The sequence below is a fragment of the Antedon mediterranea genome, chromosome 5 (genome assembly GCF_964355755.1).
Source record: "Antedon mediterranea chromosome 5, ecAntMedi1.1, whole genome shotgun sequence".
NCBI classification, from domain to species: Eukaryota; Metazoa; Echinodermata; class Crinoidea; order Comatulida; family Antedonidae; genus Antedon; species Antedon mediterranea.
Window position 1 is genome coordinate 9,343,133 of NC_092674.1, and position 17,284 is coordinate 9,360,416.

General features: G+C 33.9%; 1 protein-coding gene across 1 annotated transcript; it reads left to right on the forward strand.

Annotated features, from left to right (window-relative positions):
* Window positions 1–9,110: 9,110 nt before the first annotated feature.
* LOC140049667 (uncharacterized) lies at window positions 9,111–15,568 on the forward strand. The gene is made up of 6 exons (XM_072094616.1): window positions 9,111–9,631; window positions 9,829–9,971; window positions 10,157–11,024; window positions 11,119–11,996; window positions 12,305–12,489; window positions 13,158–15,568. The coding sequence occupies exons 1-6, from the start codon at window positions 9,111–9,113 to the stop codon at window positions 13,458–13,460; spliced, it is 2,898 nt and encodes a 965-aa protein (XP_071950717.1). The 3' UTR covers window positions 13,461–15,568.
* The last annotated feature ends 1,716 nt before the right edge of the window (window positions 15,569–17,284 follow it).

Sequence of the window (17,284 nt, forward strand, 5' to 3'; positions counted from 1 at the left end):
AAACACGTATGGAAACATACTCACATAATGCAGTCAGTAACCAGCGCAAAGTTGTGTCTTGTTCTAACCGGGTACCCATTTATACACCTGGGTGGAGAGAGGCAAACGTAAGTAAAGTATCTTGCCTACGGATACAAGCAATGCGGCGATAGTTGGATTCGAACGTAGGTCTGACGATCGGTAGTAGTCCACACTAAACAGACTAAATAAAACTTGATTTAATAGATACTAACATGTCATATTAAATAGAATTATGATAATTTATTTTGCAATTGTAAAACATTTTATATAACATATTTAATAACAAACTAGTGTACATTCACTTCTACAGAAAATTATTTACAAAGAAAGGCCGAACAGCAACATAAAAAAATCAACCAAGAACTACTCAGCACGGCCTATTCTTTGCCATTGCCGCGTAATAATCTACGCCCGGTAAATAAGTATTGTTTTTATGATATAAATTAGTATAAAATACATGTTATTAACAGGATACAATTTTAAATTTCATTAACATTTTAATATTTGTTTTACCAGAAACAAGTTAAATATAGAAATATGATTAAACTATCCTTCGTGAAACAACACGCCCGGTAGCGCCCGGTTGATGAAGCGAACTGTTTATTCGGCAGTTTTTACTAAATAAATTGCATGAAACGAACAATTAAACCGTCACAAAAAGTTGTATACATCCTCACTTATGGCGGCGCCCTACCACATGGACAATATTACTGTTACAGGGAAAATCGCGGATTACTCATTCTTTTCTATATATTCTTTGGTATAGTTCAAGACGATATTTGTTATTTGCGCATGCACGATACTTCAAGGTCAAGGCCATGTTATAAACCAACGAGTTAACATGCAAATATCGCGCGCACGAGCAGCAAATGGTAATAATCCAACGCGTTAACGACGACCCAATACCCTTTTTACACTATCGACTGAGAGAGGAACACGAGTTGAACTCGGAGGCAATTTCCATTTACACTAGCCAAAAAAACTGCGAGATAAACTGGAGTTGCGCCCATTTACACTACATCGATCACCCCGGTGCTGTCAATCAAATCACTATTGCAAGCGCACACGTGGAACTTAACTGACTATGGTGGTTTAAACGTTTAAACACAAATCGACAAATCTCATATAAAAACATAATAACCCGAATTTACACACAATTTATTTAATTTTGAATGTAGTCCAGTGTAATATTTTCTTTGTGGCTATTAAGATTATCATTTATTATTTAAAAATTAGGGCCTAACAATTATTTTTCTTTTTAAAATGACTGCATTTCCGGCTTGTAGACTGTACGTACATTAAATAGGCCTTAAATTGTTAGGTTGGCGTAAAAATAGGGTAGGTACGGTAAGTATTTAAAATAAAAATGTATTTTTAATTAGCATAACAATGTATCAATGAATAAAAATTATTATATGGAACTTTTTCAGTTCCTAAAAAAGATATCATTTTCATCCATTGAGACGTCAGTATTATATATATTTTCCCCTTTTTCAATAATTAGGCCAACATAAAATCGGCCAGGGTAGAGTTACACCAATATTACATTATTTTAGGCTTTCTGGTAAGGTAGAATGCACACGTCCACGAACAATTTCAATATTTTCAGCAGAAAAGAAAATCACAAATTTGTTTGTGCCTTTAAAAGAAAATAACGAACAGCACAATATATCGTACAATTATTATTTTAAGCAAAAAAAAGGTGTATTTTAAGCAAAAAACCTATTTTGTTTGCATAATATTGTATTTCTGTGACAACATGTTACATTTTCACGTCAATGACCTTTAACAGCTCGGTGTTGAACCACAAAAACCGTTTACACTTCGTGTATCCGGTGTAGATTCGACTACACCGGAGAAGGTACACCGGAAAACATTCAGCTTCGTTTCACCCCGGGGAGAACACACCGGGGTGGTTGGATTTTCCCATTTACACCAGTCAATAAAAACCACAACACCGGCGTTTAACGGCCCGGTGTACTAACAACAGCGGGGTTACACCGCTGTTACGGTGAACGAGTAAAAGGGGTATAACAGACTGTAGACTTCATTTGGCATTTTTTCGAAAAAAAAAAAGAAGGTAAAACCACATGAAACTGCTGATCAACGAATTCAAGAGATACTAGATAAGAGAAAGTGGAAAGATTTTCGGAATAAATTCAAAGATCTGTTACTATACCTTGTATCGGTGAGTGAGTTTTATCCGTTTAAGGTTTTCATTAAAGTCAGTTACAGTCATATCATCTGCATTATTAAAATAATGTTTGTTTGGTTTTATTTATTTATTTTATATTTTAACTAATACTTTTTTGTATTATAATGTTTAGTAAATAAATATAAATAATTTATTTTTTATTTTTTCATGTTTTCTGTGTTAGATTCAACCTACCAATTGATGATAAGTTTAAATGGCTGCAGAACTTCAGTGATCTCAACAACGAGGAAAAGCATCGACGCCCATTAGAAAACTCAAGTGAAACCATTTCTGTTGCAAGAAATATGTGTTTTAACATTGAAGAAATAGAAAAAATATATAAATGTTGCTGATTCACTGATTGACATTGGTTGACAAACTATGACAATGAGAAAGCAGATCAAATACACCAAGCGTTATTCTACTGTCTCCTTTGAATCAGCCTCTTGCACCTCTTATTATAGAATAGTGATTGAATCATATGAGACTCATCCAAATCACATAAAGCAAATTAAAATGACGAATTTAATAATAATCTGACAAATCAGCGAATACTGTAGATTTAAATTGTTTCCGCAGATTTTATCATTTTTGTATAAATTATTTTTATTTATCTCCGCGTACATTGTCGTCATTTACAATATTTAACAGCATACCAAAAGAAGCAAGTGCTTGTCAGTTTGGTAACAATTTAAATGCATTTAAATGTACGATACATACCAGACAACATTCAACTAAAATTATGTAAAAGAAGGTCAGCACCTCCGGTGGGGCACTCCCATGTGGGAATAAGGGGAAATCCCCTCTACTTTAATAGTGACGCACATAAGCGCGACCAACAATCAAAGTGACCACCACAGGAGAGGTATAACCAGGCCCGTAGCCAGTTTTTTTTTTATAGTTTAGGCCCCCCCCCCCACCCCTATTACAGCGAACCCCTATCTCTGACATGCCCAATAGCTCACCACATCTCTTAAATTCATCCAAATACGTGCCCCACAGTACAAAAGGTTATTCGTAAATTGAAAAATTCGTGAACTCGTTCGTGAATAACTCATACCTTCTTCCCTGTATGAGCGTACTATAGCGATACGTGTCTTTAAATTTCTAAGAGTTGCAAATGAATTGCCGATTTTCACCTGAAAAATAAATAGGAATTTTTGGTCCCTGGATGTATACCAAGTGAATGAATGATCAAACAATCGGCGGTTCCGCATAGGGCACGCACATCTAACATACGGCAACAAATGTTATCGTCCTTAAATATATTCCACGTGTGTGAGAAGGAAAAATGTTCAGTGACCCAAATACTTAGTGTCCAAAGCCCCTTTGACAGATCCTGGCTACGGCCCTGATAACAGGACATAAGGCAGGATGAACCCTGTTTGGAGGCACTATGTCATGAGCGACTCATGGTCATCATCATCATCATCATCATCATCATCATCAGCATTAAAATCGTCATTCCACATTTGGAAGTGGACTGCCACCAGGTCTCTCCATCTACTATGTTCTGTAATCTGTATTGTCCATTATTCAAAATAACATATTATCACTTGCCCCACGAATAACATTGCTATTTATGTCGTTAAAACGTTCCCATCTACTTCACAAAATGGATGACATTGTTCACAATAATTTACTTGAAACAAGTTTGCTCAATCTATTTCTATCTACCCGGTGTGTTTTTTCATAGCAACGGAATTTATATCATTTCCATATTTACGAGATGTATTTGTTTCTTCACTATAACGGAATTCATATCACTCGATTGCAAATTTCCTACTCTTTTCTCGTCCATCCTCTTCAAATGAACAAGCCCTCTTAGCTCAATTTATTGCGAATGGGTCATACGTGTCTTCGGATTTCCTCATTTCTTGTTTTGTCCAATCTTGTCTTATTGACAATTGCTCTGAGGGTTCTCATTTCTGAAGCTTGTATTCTACTTCAATCCGTTGTTGTTATTGCCCATGTTTCAGTACCAGGACTTTATCAAAGATTATCTTTTTTGGTTTCTTGGGTACACGGTCTATTTTTTTAGAATGGGATACAGAGCACCTTTCCCATTCTCACTGTGATATCCAGTCTATTTCCACCTTCTCTCATGATGATGTTTCCTAGAACCATCCTGGTTGGGAAGAAAATGGAAACATTGATCTTTTAGTTGGTACAATCGTATCAAACTTCTCAATTCTTTAACACTAATGTTGTTGTTTTTACTGTCTACTTTTAATTTATGCATAGGGAAAGTCACGCCGTCTCCACACACATAGACTGCCCAAATCATTATGCTACCTATAATACCAAATTTAAACTCTTGTAATAATTCACTTTAAAACTATACCCAGTTACTTTCTTGCTTGTGTTTAAAATCTAAAGAAAAATCTAAGAAAACCGTTGCTACAGTAGTATGACTATGTTATAATAATAATAATCCTAAAGGACATCCTCTTTTTGTTGGATTTACTAATAATTTATTCTAAATTTAGGTTTGTGAATCAAGATTACTATGTAACTAATTTACATATTTTTGTTTATTTGTATTAAAAAGATTCAATATAACTAAGTATGTTGCATCAAACAGCTCATTGTAATGGAGGGAAATATTGGAACATCTGAACAAAACAAACCTAAGTTCTTTAGAATTGTTAGTTTTAATTAAATTCACATATACTGAGTAGTATGAATGATGTTTAAGGTTTACTGTGCAATGTCATAACAAACATGGTAAGCTTCTTAATTAGTATTAGTTATAAATTATTATAAGATTCCAACAAAAAGGAGGACGAGTAAATAAACAATTTCTTTTATAACATAATATATAGTCATACTACGTTTACTTTGATTTGTTTTTATTGTTCAACTATGATTTTAAAATATCTAACAGTATTCTGTATAGCATTTGTCATTCATTTACCGGAGTTCTTTAAAATTGTGATATAGTTTAGATCTGTAAGTATAATACTAAATATTAATAATGATCTTGGTGATGAAAGATTTAACTGTGATGTTATTCATTAAAATTAATAGAATTATCTACTTAGGACTTGGTACAAAAAATATTCCAATACACCCAGTCGTTACCAAGTTACGCAAAGTCTTAACTTTGACCATATTGACCTTTTGGCCCCTGTACTGACCAAGCATTCCAGTTTTTTTGGCCAACAGTAAAAAAATGATTTATATTGATATAAGGAAGCAAAAAAAACCTTGTTGGCATAGTTTGCTAGAGGGTGCAGGTGAACCATTTCTGGCTCCGCAACTACTTTCTTCTTCCCTCAACCATTTCAAACACATAATCATTTTCTCCAAACTATTCCTATTTTGTAACTACTGTAGTTTATTTTATGAAACATATATTTGTTATTCACACTGTAATTTTCACTGATTCTGTAATAAAAATAATGTTTTTTATTCTAACTATTTGATGCATAAAGCCAATGCTTTTTAATTCCAAAGTATAGCAAACAATGTAACATCATTAAATGTTTTTGCAGACGAATATTGTTGGCGAAATGGCAAACGATGATGAAATAATTGAGAAGTTCGATAAATTCATCTTTGAATTCAGTAAAATTTACGAATCATATAAATTTAAATGGTTGAGATTCTGCTTATTTAACATACTGTGTTACAGTGACCTCATAGCTGCAACTTCAGGACATCAGTTTTTAAATTCACTAGAAGATGTTGGAGTTATTCCACACGATGATGTTCATCTTTTATTAGATATCGCAAAACTGTCACGTTTAAAAAAGGCAGAAGATCTTGTAATTGATTATATTAAAACAAATGGTCAAAATAAGGCCAAACCAGTGCTGTCAAACTATCGGAAAAAGAATACGGCCAAGATTATGACGGCTTAGAATTAACTTATTTAAAAATGTATATAATGCAATTAATGGGAAATAATATTAATAGCCGCCTATAATATAATTTAAGATCTTGAAATCTTAAATTATTTTCAATTTTTAATAATCCATTTCTATTTAAATTATTTAAAAGCTTTATATTTGTGTACAGTATTAAATTTGCATCTTTACTAGGCCTATATGAACGATGTTTCGATACCTGTTAGACAGATGGGATACGATGGGATACCTGCTAGTTTGGGGAAGAATTTGTTTTAGAGGTGTCTGTTACCCATTGTCTTCTCCCTTCAGTGTGAATAATTTAGCTGAATTTTGTTCAAGATTACGGCTAAATTAGTTTCCCGTATCTATAATTAATTATTACTTAGGCTAGTCATTTGTGTAGTAAATGTCTTTTGGTGATGGTGTCGACGACTTCATATAATGAAACTGTTTCAATGCGTCTTATTTTCTTCTTTAAATATGTGTGTATTGCTATTTAATGGTAAACAAATGTGTGTCTTTGCTGCTTAAACAGTTTCTATTTATTTGGTTTGGAAAGGAAAATTATCGAAATAAAAAATAAATTGTTATTTGTTGTTTTTGTAATAAGACAATTCATTGTACTATTTCATATAAAACGTATTTTTGTTTAGGGGACAATGCACAAATATCATTCATTCGTAAAACTCCATTATTAGTCCCTGTATTTGATGATTGATTATTACAACCCGGATTGAATTATGCAAGCAAAACCGATGAACCGAATGGTTTTGTTTATTGATTGGTAATGTTAATTAAAAACAAATTATATTCGTTTGTTTGGCTATTCGCGTTAACCTCATTACCAAACGCGTCATTGGTTCAGTAAACATTGGTAATGTTTAAGTGTTAAACTTAACACGTCATCAAATTCTGATACGTGCCACGATAGTTTCAAGCCCGTCACTATTCACTAATCCAAATTGAATTGTAATCTGTAATTTAACAGTAGGTGAGTCAACATAATGTTTAGTTGACGCACAGAAACCTGCGTTGACGATTATTACGTTTCATTATGTTGTAGGCATAGTAAAACAATATTGAATATGTAATTGTGTTTTCTTTGTAGGCCTACTCTCGTAGTAAAAAGTAACGTAACTAGCTGCAGGAAGACTTTAAGGTAGGTTGAATTTAACCTATATCCTCTTCTATTCGCTCTATCTATAGTCATGTAGCATAGTCTGTTAGGCCTACATCTACTGCAATTACATTTTACACATTTTCAAATAACAACGAAATTACGCTCTGTTGGTATAAAATACATTACCACCATTTCAGCGTCATGACGCCAAGAAATGAAACATCGTACAAAGGGGAATTGATCTATTGAATAGAGTATAGACATATATAGTGTAGGCCTAATGTGGGTAGTTAGGAAGTTCTATAATCATTAACGGACGTTTTATCCTGTACATTCACACTACCAGGAAAACATTAAAATCCATGTTTCGTGGCCTACATGTACATACATGTGTTATGTTATCTTTCATCATAAAATCTTATGATAAACATTAAAAAAACTGTTCAATATTATTGGTCTACATTTTAATAATATCTTATATTAATGACAATGACAAGAATATACTTAGATTAGGTTATATAGAAAAAATAATGTTTTTATATTTGTGCGATGTTAAAAATAATATAAATTCTATTATTAATCGGGCTTCGCCTCATGAAAATAGAATTTCATCTTTCACCTTCTGAAACTATTTGTACCATCGCACTCATTATTTGTATATAGGCCTAATAAACCAATTTAGGCAAGACCCGGTGGCTATTATTAATGACTTACTAATGAAACAAAAACAAATTGAAAATATAACATTCTTAGGATTTTATTATAATATAAATAAAATGAGAAAGTTACCTGAACTTATTCGTGCAAATAATAGTCATGTAATGGGATACAGTAGGGACTAGTGAGTTTTATATTGCAAAAGCATAAGATTACAAGAGTTATTATATTCCGTAAAAAGGAAACGAAACATCTACAAATAAATTAATAGATCTATACAGGTGCGATTTTGTATAATGAAACAAAGCAAACAGTTTTGTTTTAATTTAATTGCAGAAGTGGAAATAATTTGTTTTATTTTAATAGTGTTCCTTGTTATCAATGAATGTAGAGTATTGCGCAGTTATCTTTAGGTTTGTATTTATTTTACCGATAAAAAGAGATTTATTTAGGAAAATGTAAATAGACAAAGAAATTGTGTAACCTTATACCCCTTTCACACCAAAAGCAAAACTCCGGAGACACTCCGGAGACACCCCGGAGACACCCCGGAGTTGACGTCCCGCTGTTTGGTGTGAAAGGGGTATTATATAAGTAGGCCTGTTATTTGTATGTTGCTTGTTGTTTGTTTAGAGACCTTACGATCATTTTTAAATTATAATTATGATTCTTAAACAATATAGTAATGTATCTGATTGTGTTCGTTTATACGCGAATTTTGCAGTAGGCGTTTCAAAAGCTGATGTTATAGATGTTTTAATTAAGTCAGCCATCAATGGACCCGTAAAAATAACTGTATCCTCAACCAGCCATACAAGTCTGTGATACAGCAACAATTGTTGTTGTCGATTATCTTTTATGATAAAAATGGTGAATGAAATTAAGTAAAACCTTTGATACCCACTGCAGTCTTTCAGACGAGATGTAAGTATATGTATATGTTAATATTAAAGATGTGTTATCCCCCAAAAACATGAAAAATGAAGATTAATTAAATCAGACTTTTAATAGGTTATTTTGTAGTTTTAATAAAGTTAATCACTTCTGTAGAAAAAATAACCGTTTTCACTTATATTTTTTTTCCAATCTAATTTTTGGTCAAAGTGGATAACTAATATATGACATTAAAATGGCAAATTTAACAGAAATGTTTTTAATAATTATTTTTTTCAGGGGGACAATTTACATCTATATATTATACACACAAACCTAGTTGCTATAGTTCCTTATTACATGTTTGTTATATTTACAGCAGAAATTGATCATGGCGTCAAATAATGAAATCGATAATATTGCCCTCACTGCTAATCCGTTTTATGCATTCATAACTGATCAACATAATGGCATGGTCGATGAAGAATTCAAGAAAGTCAAACTCCAGTCAAAAGACAAGTTGGTCAGGATTGTCTACGATAAAATAAAAACACCGCTAGATTTATTTGAGAAACTCTGCGATAATGGAATTATCTCGGAGGACGATACTACATTTCTGGAGGAAGTATACCATCATATCCAGAACAAGATTGGCCTACACGAGATTGAAGAGTACAAACGTAAAAGAAAGGAACATAAAGAACGTATCAGGTTATTGTCAGTAAAAACCGATTCATTGTTTGTTGGAAGAGACAAAGTATTGCACAAGATCTTACAGGCTTTTGCTGCGAAAACTGGAAAATGTTGTTGTGTGATTCTCGCCGGTTCGCCTGGAATTGGAAAAACAAAGTTATCGATTCAGACATGCGCAATCTACCCAGCATTTCTAATAGAAGAAAAAGTGGTTGTTACGTAAGCATGTTATAATATTGCTATTAAACTACTACGTATTTTAATTTTAGTTTCTGTTTTAGGTGTTAGATATATAAATTATAGCCGAACCATCCTTAAGAGACTGAACACATTATTTAATAACAATTACAATTTTCTTTTCAATTTATGAATAATTAAAATTCTAAATATGACTGAAATATTTTTTTTGTCTACAGTACTTACCTTATAAACTTGAGGAACTTGATGTCAATGAACGAAGTAGGGGCTGCTATCATGAATGCAATTGGTGTCAAAGATGTAGTACCATCTACATTTGATGTAGACGAGTTATTAGGAAAGATACGAGATATGAAATCAGGTATATTTTACAGTAGACAGTACAGTAGACTAACGGTTAAAACCCCAAAATTTGAGGCACTACACATATCAATTTGAAATCAACCAATCACAAATGTTAATCAATTTATCAGTTCTAAATTATATACTATTATACTGTGTATGATAATAAGTTACAATATGGTATATATAACATTTGTTTTTCAGAAACAATAGTCTACTTGGATAATGCTGATGATGTTTTGAGACCAAGACGCCCTGTACGAGAACACTTCATCAATTTTCTTGTTAAATTTATTCGTGAAGAAAATCAGAGAGTAAAATTCCTAATCACAACAAGATACAGAGTTGATAATGAGTCCTTATTGTCTGTAATCAGCTTTCATCAGCTTGATATAAAACCTCTTCAGGTGTTGGATGCCATGTCTCTCCTTCGTCGCTCATCTGACCTTCCAAATCTTGATGAGACGATTTGTAAAGATTTGGTTTTTGTTTGTGGCCACAACCCTCACGCGATTCGAGCTGTGGCCAGCCGTATGAAACTAGGACATATGCAACCAAAAGAGTTTCTGGAACTTCTGAAAACCCCGGCTCTGGCTAAACAAGTTTTCGATCACAAGTATGGCGTAAAAATGTCTACTGAAGGCCAGGAGATCGAACAACAGGAGAGCGTTGTCAGATGCCTACGTGTTGTGTTTGATCAACTGGACAACAAGTACAAGTCATTGTTGATAAAGCTGTCCGTCTTTCCGAGCTTCTTTTACAGAGATGTAGCTTCTATCATTCTTGGTGAGGAGAAGAGCGTCACTGGCTTGTATCTACAAGATCTCTGTATCTATGGTCTTTTGGAATTCGATAAGCTTGATCAATTTAAAAACATCGATTCTTGTGAAGGGGATTGTAATCAGTACAATGTCCATACACTGGTGAGGCTCACCTGTGAACTTGAGACAAGAGATGATTCTTTAAGACCCTTTTTTTATACTGCCATGATAGCATTCCTCAATCATTACCATCGAGTGATCAATGACATCTGTGAACTTGCAAACAAACATTTCAAGGAAGGCCTTGAAAAGTACCAGAGTGATAAAATCAATCTAGTACAATATCTGGAACATGAAGCAAACAGAAAACCGACAAACTCTGCAAAAGAATTAAACTTTTCTCAGGAGGACAGACGGTATGTTGTCTTTGATGGCTTGGTCGAGGCAGATCGAAGCCAAATCACGCAAAGCTAAGGCAGAAGGAGACTTGATCAGTTACAGCTTTTTATGCGCATGGGTAGGTGACCAATATATATGTCAAGCCCAGATATTAGAGGCACACAAAGCCGCAGACAACGGATTGACGACACTTGATAAACTAAAATCTGGAGACAAAAGTCATGAAAATACAATGATTGCCAAAGCCGCCTGCCTGTACGTGAGAGGACGAGCCTATATCGGGCAGCAGAAATATGAGGAAAGTTTGATAGTTCTTCATGAATCGTTAGCTTTGCGACGAAAACTTGAAGGAGACCATACGATGACCGCACGTGTACTCAACACAATTGGTCAGGTGTTCTATTGTCAGAAAAAACTTCGGGATGCCCAGCGCTATCACCAAGAGGCATGGGACATGATTGACAAAATCACAGGCGGTAAACCAGAAGTACATATTGATTTTTCTGTGTATGTCATGAATGTGGGAACCTGTTTTAGAAGCTGGGGAAATAGATACACTGATGCTAAGGAAACAGAAAAGGCCAAGGAGCAATATGAAAAAGCTTTAGATTTTTTCAATAATGCTTTAAAAATGCAGCAGAGGAGCTTTCCTGGTCTAGAGATTAAACTGACGTCAAAGATTCTTAGGAATAGAGCACTTTGCTACTTTGAAATGGAAGAATACACCAAAGCTCTACCAGATGCTGAACGAAGCTTGCGCATTAGCCAACGGATTTTGAAAGAGAACCCTGACACAGCTAGATGTCTGTACTTTGTTGGATGTACTCACCATCATATTGGTAAGAAAATACTAACAGCTGAAGACGTATCGGAGGACGAAAAAGGTAAGATAAATGTGTCCGGCCTTCTAGGAGCAAGCGGGAAAAATACATAATCTTGTCAAATTTCAAATGAAAGAAGGCCATATACATGGCTGCAGTCGATCGCGTGCTCAAGTTAGTGTTTACCGACCAACCGACCGACATAGTGAGCTAGCTGAAAATGAAAAAAATGACAGTAGTTTTAGATGACATACAACTATTCTATTACCCATAGCACTGTGGTCAGTATTTGGGAAATTTAAGAATAGAAATGTAGGTATATACCTACATTATTATAACCAATTTCATTTGCTATGATAATTTTTCTGCAGCGGATGCTTACAACCACTACAGTCTTAGTATGAAATTCCTTGAGGAAGCCTACAATATGGAGCATAGTCTGGGACCCCATCGACGAAGCATTGACTATGATGACCTTAAGAAAGAGATAATGGATGTACTCAGTTCACTCCGAAAAGATGAGGATGCCAAAAATCTCTGGGAACAACGATTTGCAGTATGAATTTTTTTTTCTAAAGAAAAGTATTTGAAAATAAAATACTGGGGTCAGATTTATCAAACACGCTTAGAAAAAAAATCCTCTAAACCTGGTTTTAAATATTTTGTTTTAGTCAGTTTACAAATACCCTAAGCAACTATTTGTAAGTTTATTTTCTTAATTCCATAACCTACCGTGGACTAGTTTGATAAATAAAGCCGTAGTTTTTCTCTTGAGCTTCTTCTTAAAAATCTTGACAACAAGATTGATATATTTTCCGCCAGGCCTGGTGGTATAAGATGTGACTGACGGGTAAAATAGTTTAAAATTAGCTCAAGGAACTTTTTTCCTTGTTAAATCAAATAATATACAGTACCGTATCACATGTCAAACCATGATAACGATACTTTTAATATCCTGTAATTGAAATATACTCTTATCTGCTCACTTGTTAAAACGTGTTCATCGTCGTCGACATTTTAACTAATGAATCCGAATTCGGAACATTGCTTTGTGCAAGTTGTTTAAAATTATTATTAAAATAAATTTAGCGGTAAAGTTGTAAAAATAAATCGGCTAATATTTTTCTTACGAAATTAACTATACCAATATCAACTGGAAATGTTCTCATTTTTTAATTCTGTAGGCCTACACTCATGATATGATCATGTTCGTTTGTTTTTTAGAAAACCGACCAACAAGATACTACTGGAAGTTATTATACGTGTTATGAACATATCGGTGCACCAACGCAACCAACAGAAACCACCAAAGAAGAAGATGATGATGAACCTATGCAACCAACGCAACCAACAGAAACCACTAAAGAAGAAGAAGATAATGAACCTATGCAACCACATAAATCAACGGATGAAGATGGTGCATCGGTTAAACGTTCAGAAGGAAGAAAAAAAGGAGGTGATGCTTTAGCAGATAGAAAGAATTGCGCGAGGGCTACGTCGCCTAAAAAAAGAAAATTGGAAAAATAAATGATGTTAGGTTGATTTAACGGAGATAAGTTAAGAGAAAGGCTTGCATATTTTAAACATATACCAAAAGCAACTTCGCAAAATTATAGGTATCAGGTTCCCAGACAGGATATCAAACATAAATGTGTATACAGAAGAACAGGAACAAAAACCAATTTCGTTCGTAGTCGACGCAAGATGGAGACTATTCGGTCACATACTCAGACAAGACCCATGTACACCAGCCAACACAGCAATAAACTATTATTTCAGCCACACTACCAATATAAAATTTCGAGGAAGACCGAGAACCACACTACCAATTGATGGCAACGACCTACTCACCCTTAATAAGCAGAATACAAACATCAAGTATCCCGGACAATTGAAAACCAAGAAAGACATCAAACAACTAGCCAATGAAAGATTCGATTGGAAGAAACTGGTAAAAGAGATATACGGAGCAGGCCAAGCGGAAATGTCGGCAGTAATCATCATCATCATACCAAAAATTCACAGAAAGCAAACCGAACCAAAATATTGATTGAAAAATGATGAAAATAAACTATGAATTAAATTTAAACCAAAACCCGTTGTCTGACCATGGAAGTTAATTTAAATTACGTTTTAAAATAATTGTTTTAACCTCTATTTGTATGGAAAATGTACCTGTGCCCTAAATCTTCATGATTATTAAATTAGTTTAGTTACTGTAGTTTGTTTTGACATATTTTTTATCAAATTTCATGGCAACAACAAATTCTTAGAACTTTTACGGAATTATTCCAAATGTATTAAATTGTTATAGTCATTGATACACTGTATTTTTTTTATCGAACATTGTATAAATGCAATATTAATTCAAGGTTATACATTGCATAGGCCTAGATAACTGAGGCCACCGATTAGAAGGAATACGGCCAAGATTTTGACGGCTTAAAACTAGCTTATTATAAATGTATATAATGCCATTAGTGGGAAATAATATTAATAGCCGCCAAATATAATTTAACATCTTGAAATCTTAAATTCTTTTGAATTTCCCATAATCAGTTTAAGTTTCTATTTAAGTATTTAAAAGCTTTATATTTGTGTAGGCCTACAGCATTAAAAGTGCATTTCTATAAAGGTGTGATGCGACAGAGTACCTACTAATGGAGTGGGGGATAGAGGAGAGTTTAGAGAAGGTGGTGGTTAGGTTTAGTAGAGGTGTCTGTTAACCTGTTAGCTTCTCCCTTCATTTGCACTTTTTCTAATATGTGTGCCTTTTAAAGTTTAAAAAGGTAAAAAACGCGCCATTTGAATGACCGAAATTCCTGTGATACAGGACATATATTTTGGCCCCCCGGTTTACTTCTATTAATTTGTCAAATGTATTGCTATAAGATTACGGCAATATTAGTTTCAAAAGTAGTCACTTGGTAGGCCTACATAATAACATAGATAAAAAGTAAAAGAATCAATTAATTTAGTTCCAACATGGAGCTACATGTTTATGGTTTTGTTTTGTGATCTTAGAAAACTTATGAATTTCAGCAAGTATTTTTAGGCACTGACATTTCATTCAGTATAAAACGTTTCTTCTCCATGTTCTCATATAAAATAATACTAAATATAAGTGATGAATGATAATGAATTTAACATTTATATAATGCAACAATTTCTATTTTAAATCTCTTGTCTTGTTAGTGGTGTTTGTGATTTCATAAAATGAAACTGTTCCAATTTGTCTTATTTTCTTCTTTCAATATATTATGTATGTTACTTTAAATGCTAAATAAATGTGTAGTGTGTGCAGCTTAAACAGTTGTTTATTTGGTTTGGAACGGAAAATTATTAAAATAAAAAGGTTCATCGAAATTATAAATTGTTCGATTTCACCGTAAACAACATACGGCAGCAGATCGTGCATACCGTAGCCTAAATCTTCTAATTGTAACCCTGGGTTTTTATTCTTTGATTGTTTTTTAAGGTGGGTTACTATTAGAAGGGGGGTTACTATTAGAAGGGGGTTACTATTAGAGTGTGGGTTAGAAGATTTACGGTACTAGGAGGGGAGTGGCGATTTGACGAATATCGTATGGAGCTAGTTCCCTTTCTTCCCATCTGTCATTATTGTAAAAACCATCCGTAGAATTAAGCCTCATAAGTACTTTTATGACGGACAATAAAATAAAGGGTAACAAATAAATCTTTTAAATTGATGATTTTACAGACGTGTTTCTCGCAAATTGGTCACATACTACACCCACAGTATTATGATTTTAAAAGTGGATCACATACATACATACTTTACTTTATATAGCAGAAAGATTCCAAAGGAAATGAATTTGGTTTCAATATTGTTTGGAACAATATTTATTTGCATTTTTGTTCCATTAAAACAATTTAACAAAAGAAATAAATCAATTGAGGGCAATCAAAACAAATATTTATAAATTAAAAATAACAAATAATATGAAACCAAACCTTACATAAATGGATCAGTCAAGTCTATTTGGAATATGTAGTCCTACAAAGTTCCTAAAAAATAAGCAAATTAATAATTTTAAAGATGAACCTGGCGTTTTTTTAGTACCTATTTAGTCAATTGAAAATTTGTTTAAAACAAAATAAGACTTTTTAAAAATGTTTTGAATGACTCTTGTTACAAAAGTGAACACACCTTTTTCCTTTGGATGAGTAATAGCTACCGGTATGAATGATGTATATGCTGGATTGCTGTCGGCTGCCCTCTATGTTCAACAACTTTAAAGTTAGTCCATGTCCGAAAGTTTAGTAACATCTGCAAGTTAATTTTAAAAACAGTATTATTATAATAAAAAATGGTATTTCTAGACTAAAAACACAATCAAGTATTATCTAGTACAGAAATATATATTCAAAAAATGGCAGGACAGACATTGAAAACTGTATAATTTCCAGAGTTTGCCTTTGAATAATTAAAATTTAACATTAACTACAAAAAGTTACTTTCCTACCAGTTTGTAAGTAAAGACTCCAAATGTATTTTTTCTGGTATTTAAGATGATCAATAACAGGTTACACTTTCCAGAAAATTTCCTTTTCAGAAGTAAACTAATTTGTATATTTTGACAGCGTGTATTGTATGTAGGCATATTGGAGACGGACACTGGTATTCCCCAGAAGACCTTGCTGAAGCAATGGCAGACAAAAGCTTATGGAAAACCTAGTCGGTTATTTTCTGGACTAAGCAAGTCTTGTGTATAGTGGCACTGTGGCTTGGTGGACGACGTGCTTGCAAGTCTTGTGTATTATAGTGGCACTGTGGCTTGGTGGACGACGTGCTTGCAAGTCTTGTGTATTATAGTGGCACTGTGGCTTGGTGGACGACGTGCTTGCAAGTCTTGTGTATTATAATGGCACTGTGGCTTGGTGGACGACGTGCTTGCAAGTCTTGTGTATTATAGTGGCACTGTGGCTTGGTGGACGACGTGCTTGCAAGTCTTGTGTATTATAGTGGCACTGTGGCTTGGTGGACGACGTGCTTGCAAGTCTTGTGTATTATAGTGGCACTGTGGCTTGGTGGACGACGTGCTTGCATAACTTGGTTCAAATCTCGTTACAATTCCAGCATTTTTTCTGACGTTCAAATACATAGCCACTACCTAAAGCTTGGTTCCCACTAGAACGTAACGCAAGGACGTAAACGCAACGCAAGCGTTTTAACCAATGACAAGCGAAGTTATAGACAGTTAGCAATCGCAAGCGAATAAGCCATCGCGTGTGATTGGTCAATTCACTTGCGTTGCGTTATGTCATTGTGTTACGTCGCTAGTGGGAACCACGCTTTAGCCTCAAGTGAGACTTGGTTTACAAACTTC

Coding starts and splice junctions, on each gene's coding strand:
- LOC140049667 (XM_072094616.1), top strand. CDS start 9,111: ATGGCGTCAAATAATGAAATCGATAATATTGCCCTCACTGCTAATCCG. Junction 11,025..11,118: donor TTCAAGGAAGGCCTTGAAAA/GTACCAGAGTGA, acceptor AACTTTTCTCAG/GAGGACAGACGGTATGTTGT. Junction 12,490..13,157: donor TCTGGGAACAACGATTTGCA/GTATGAATTTTT, acceptor TTTGTTTTTTAG/AAAACCGACCAACAAGATAC.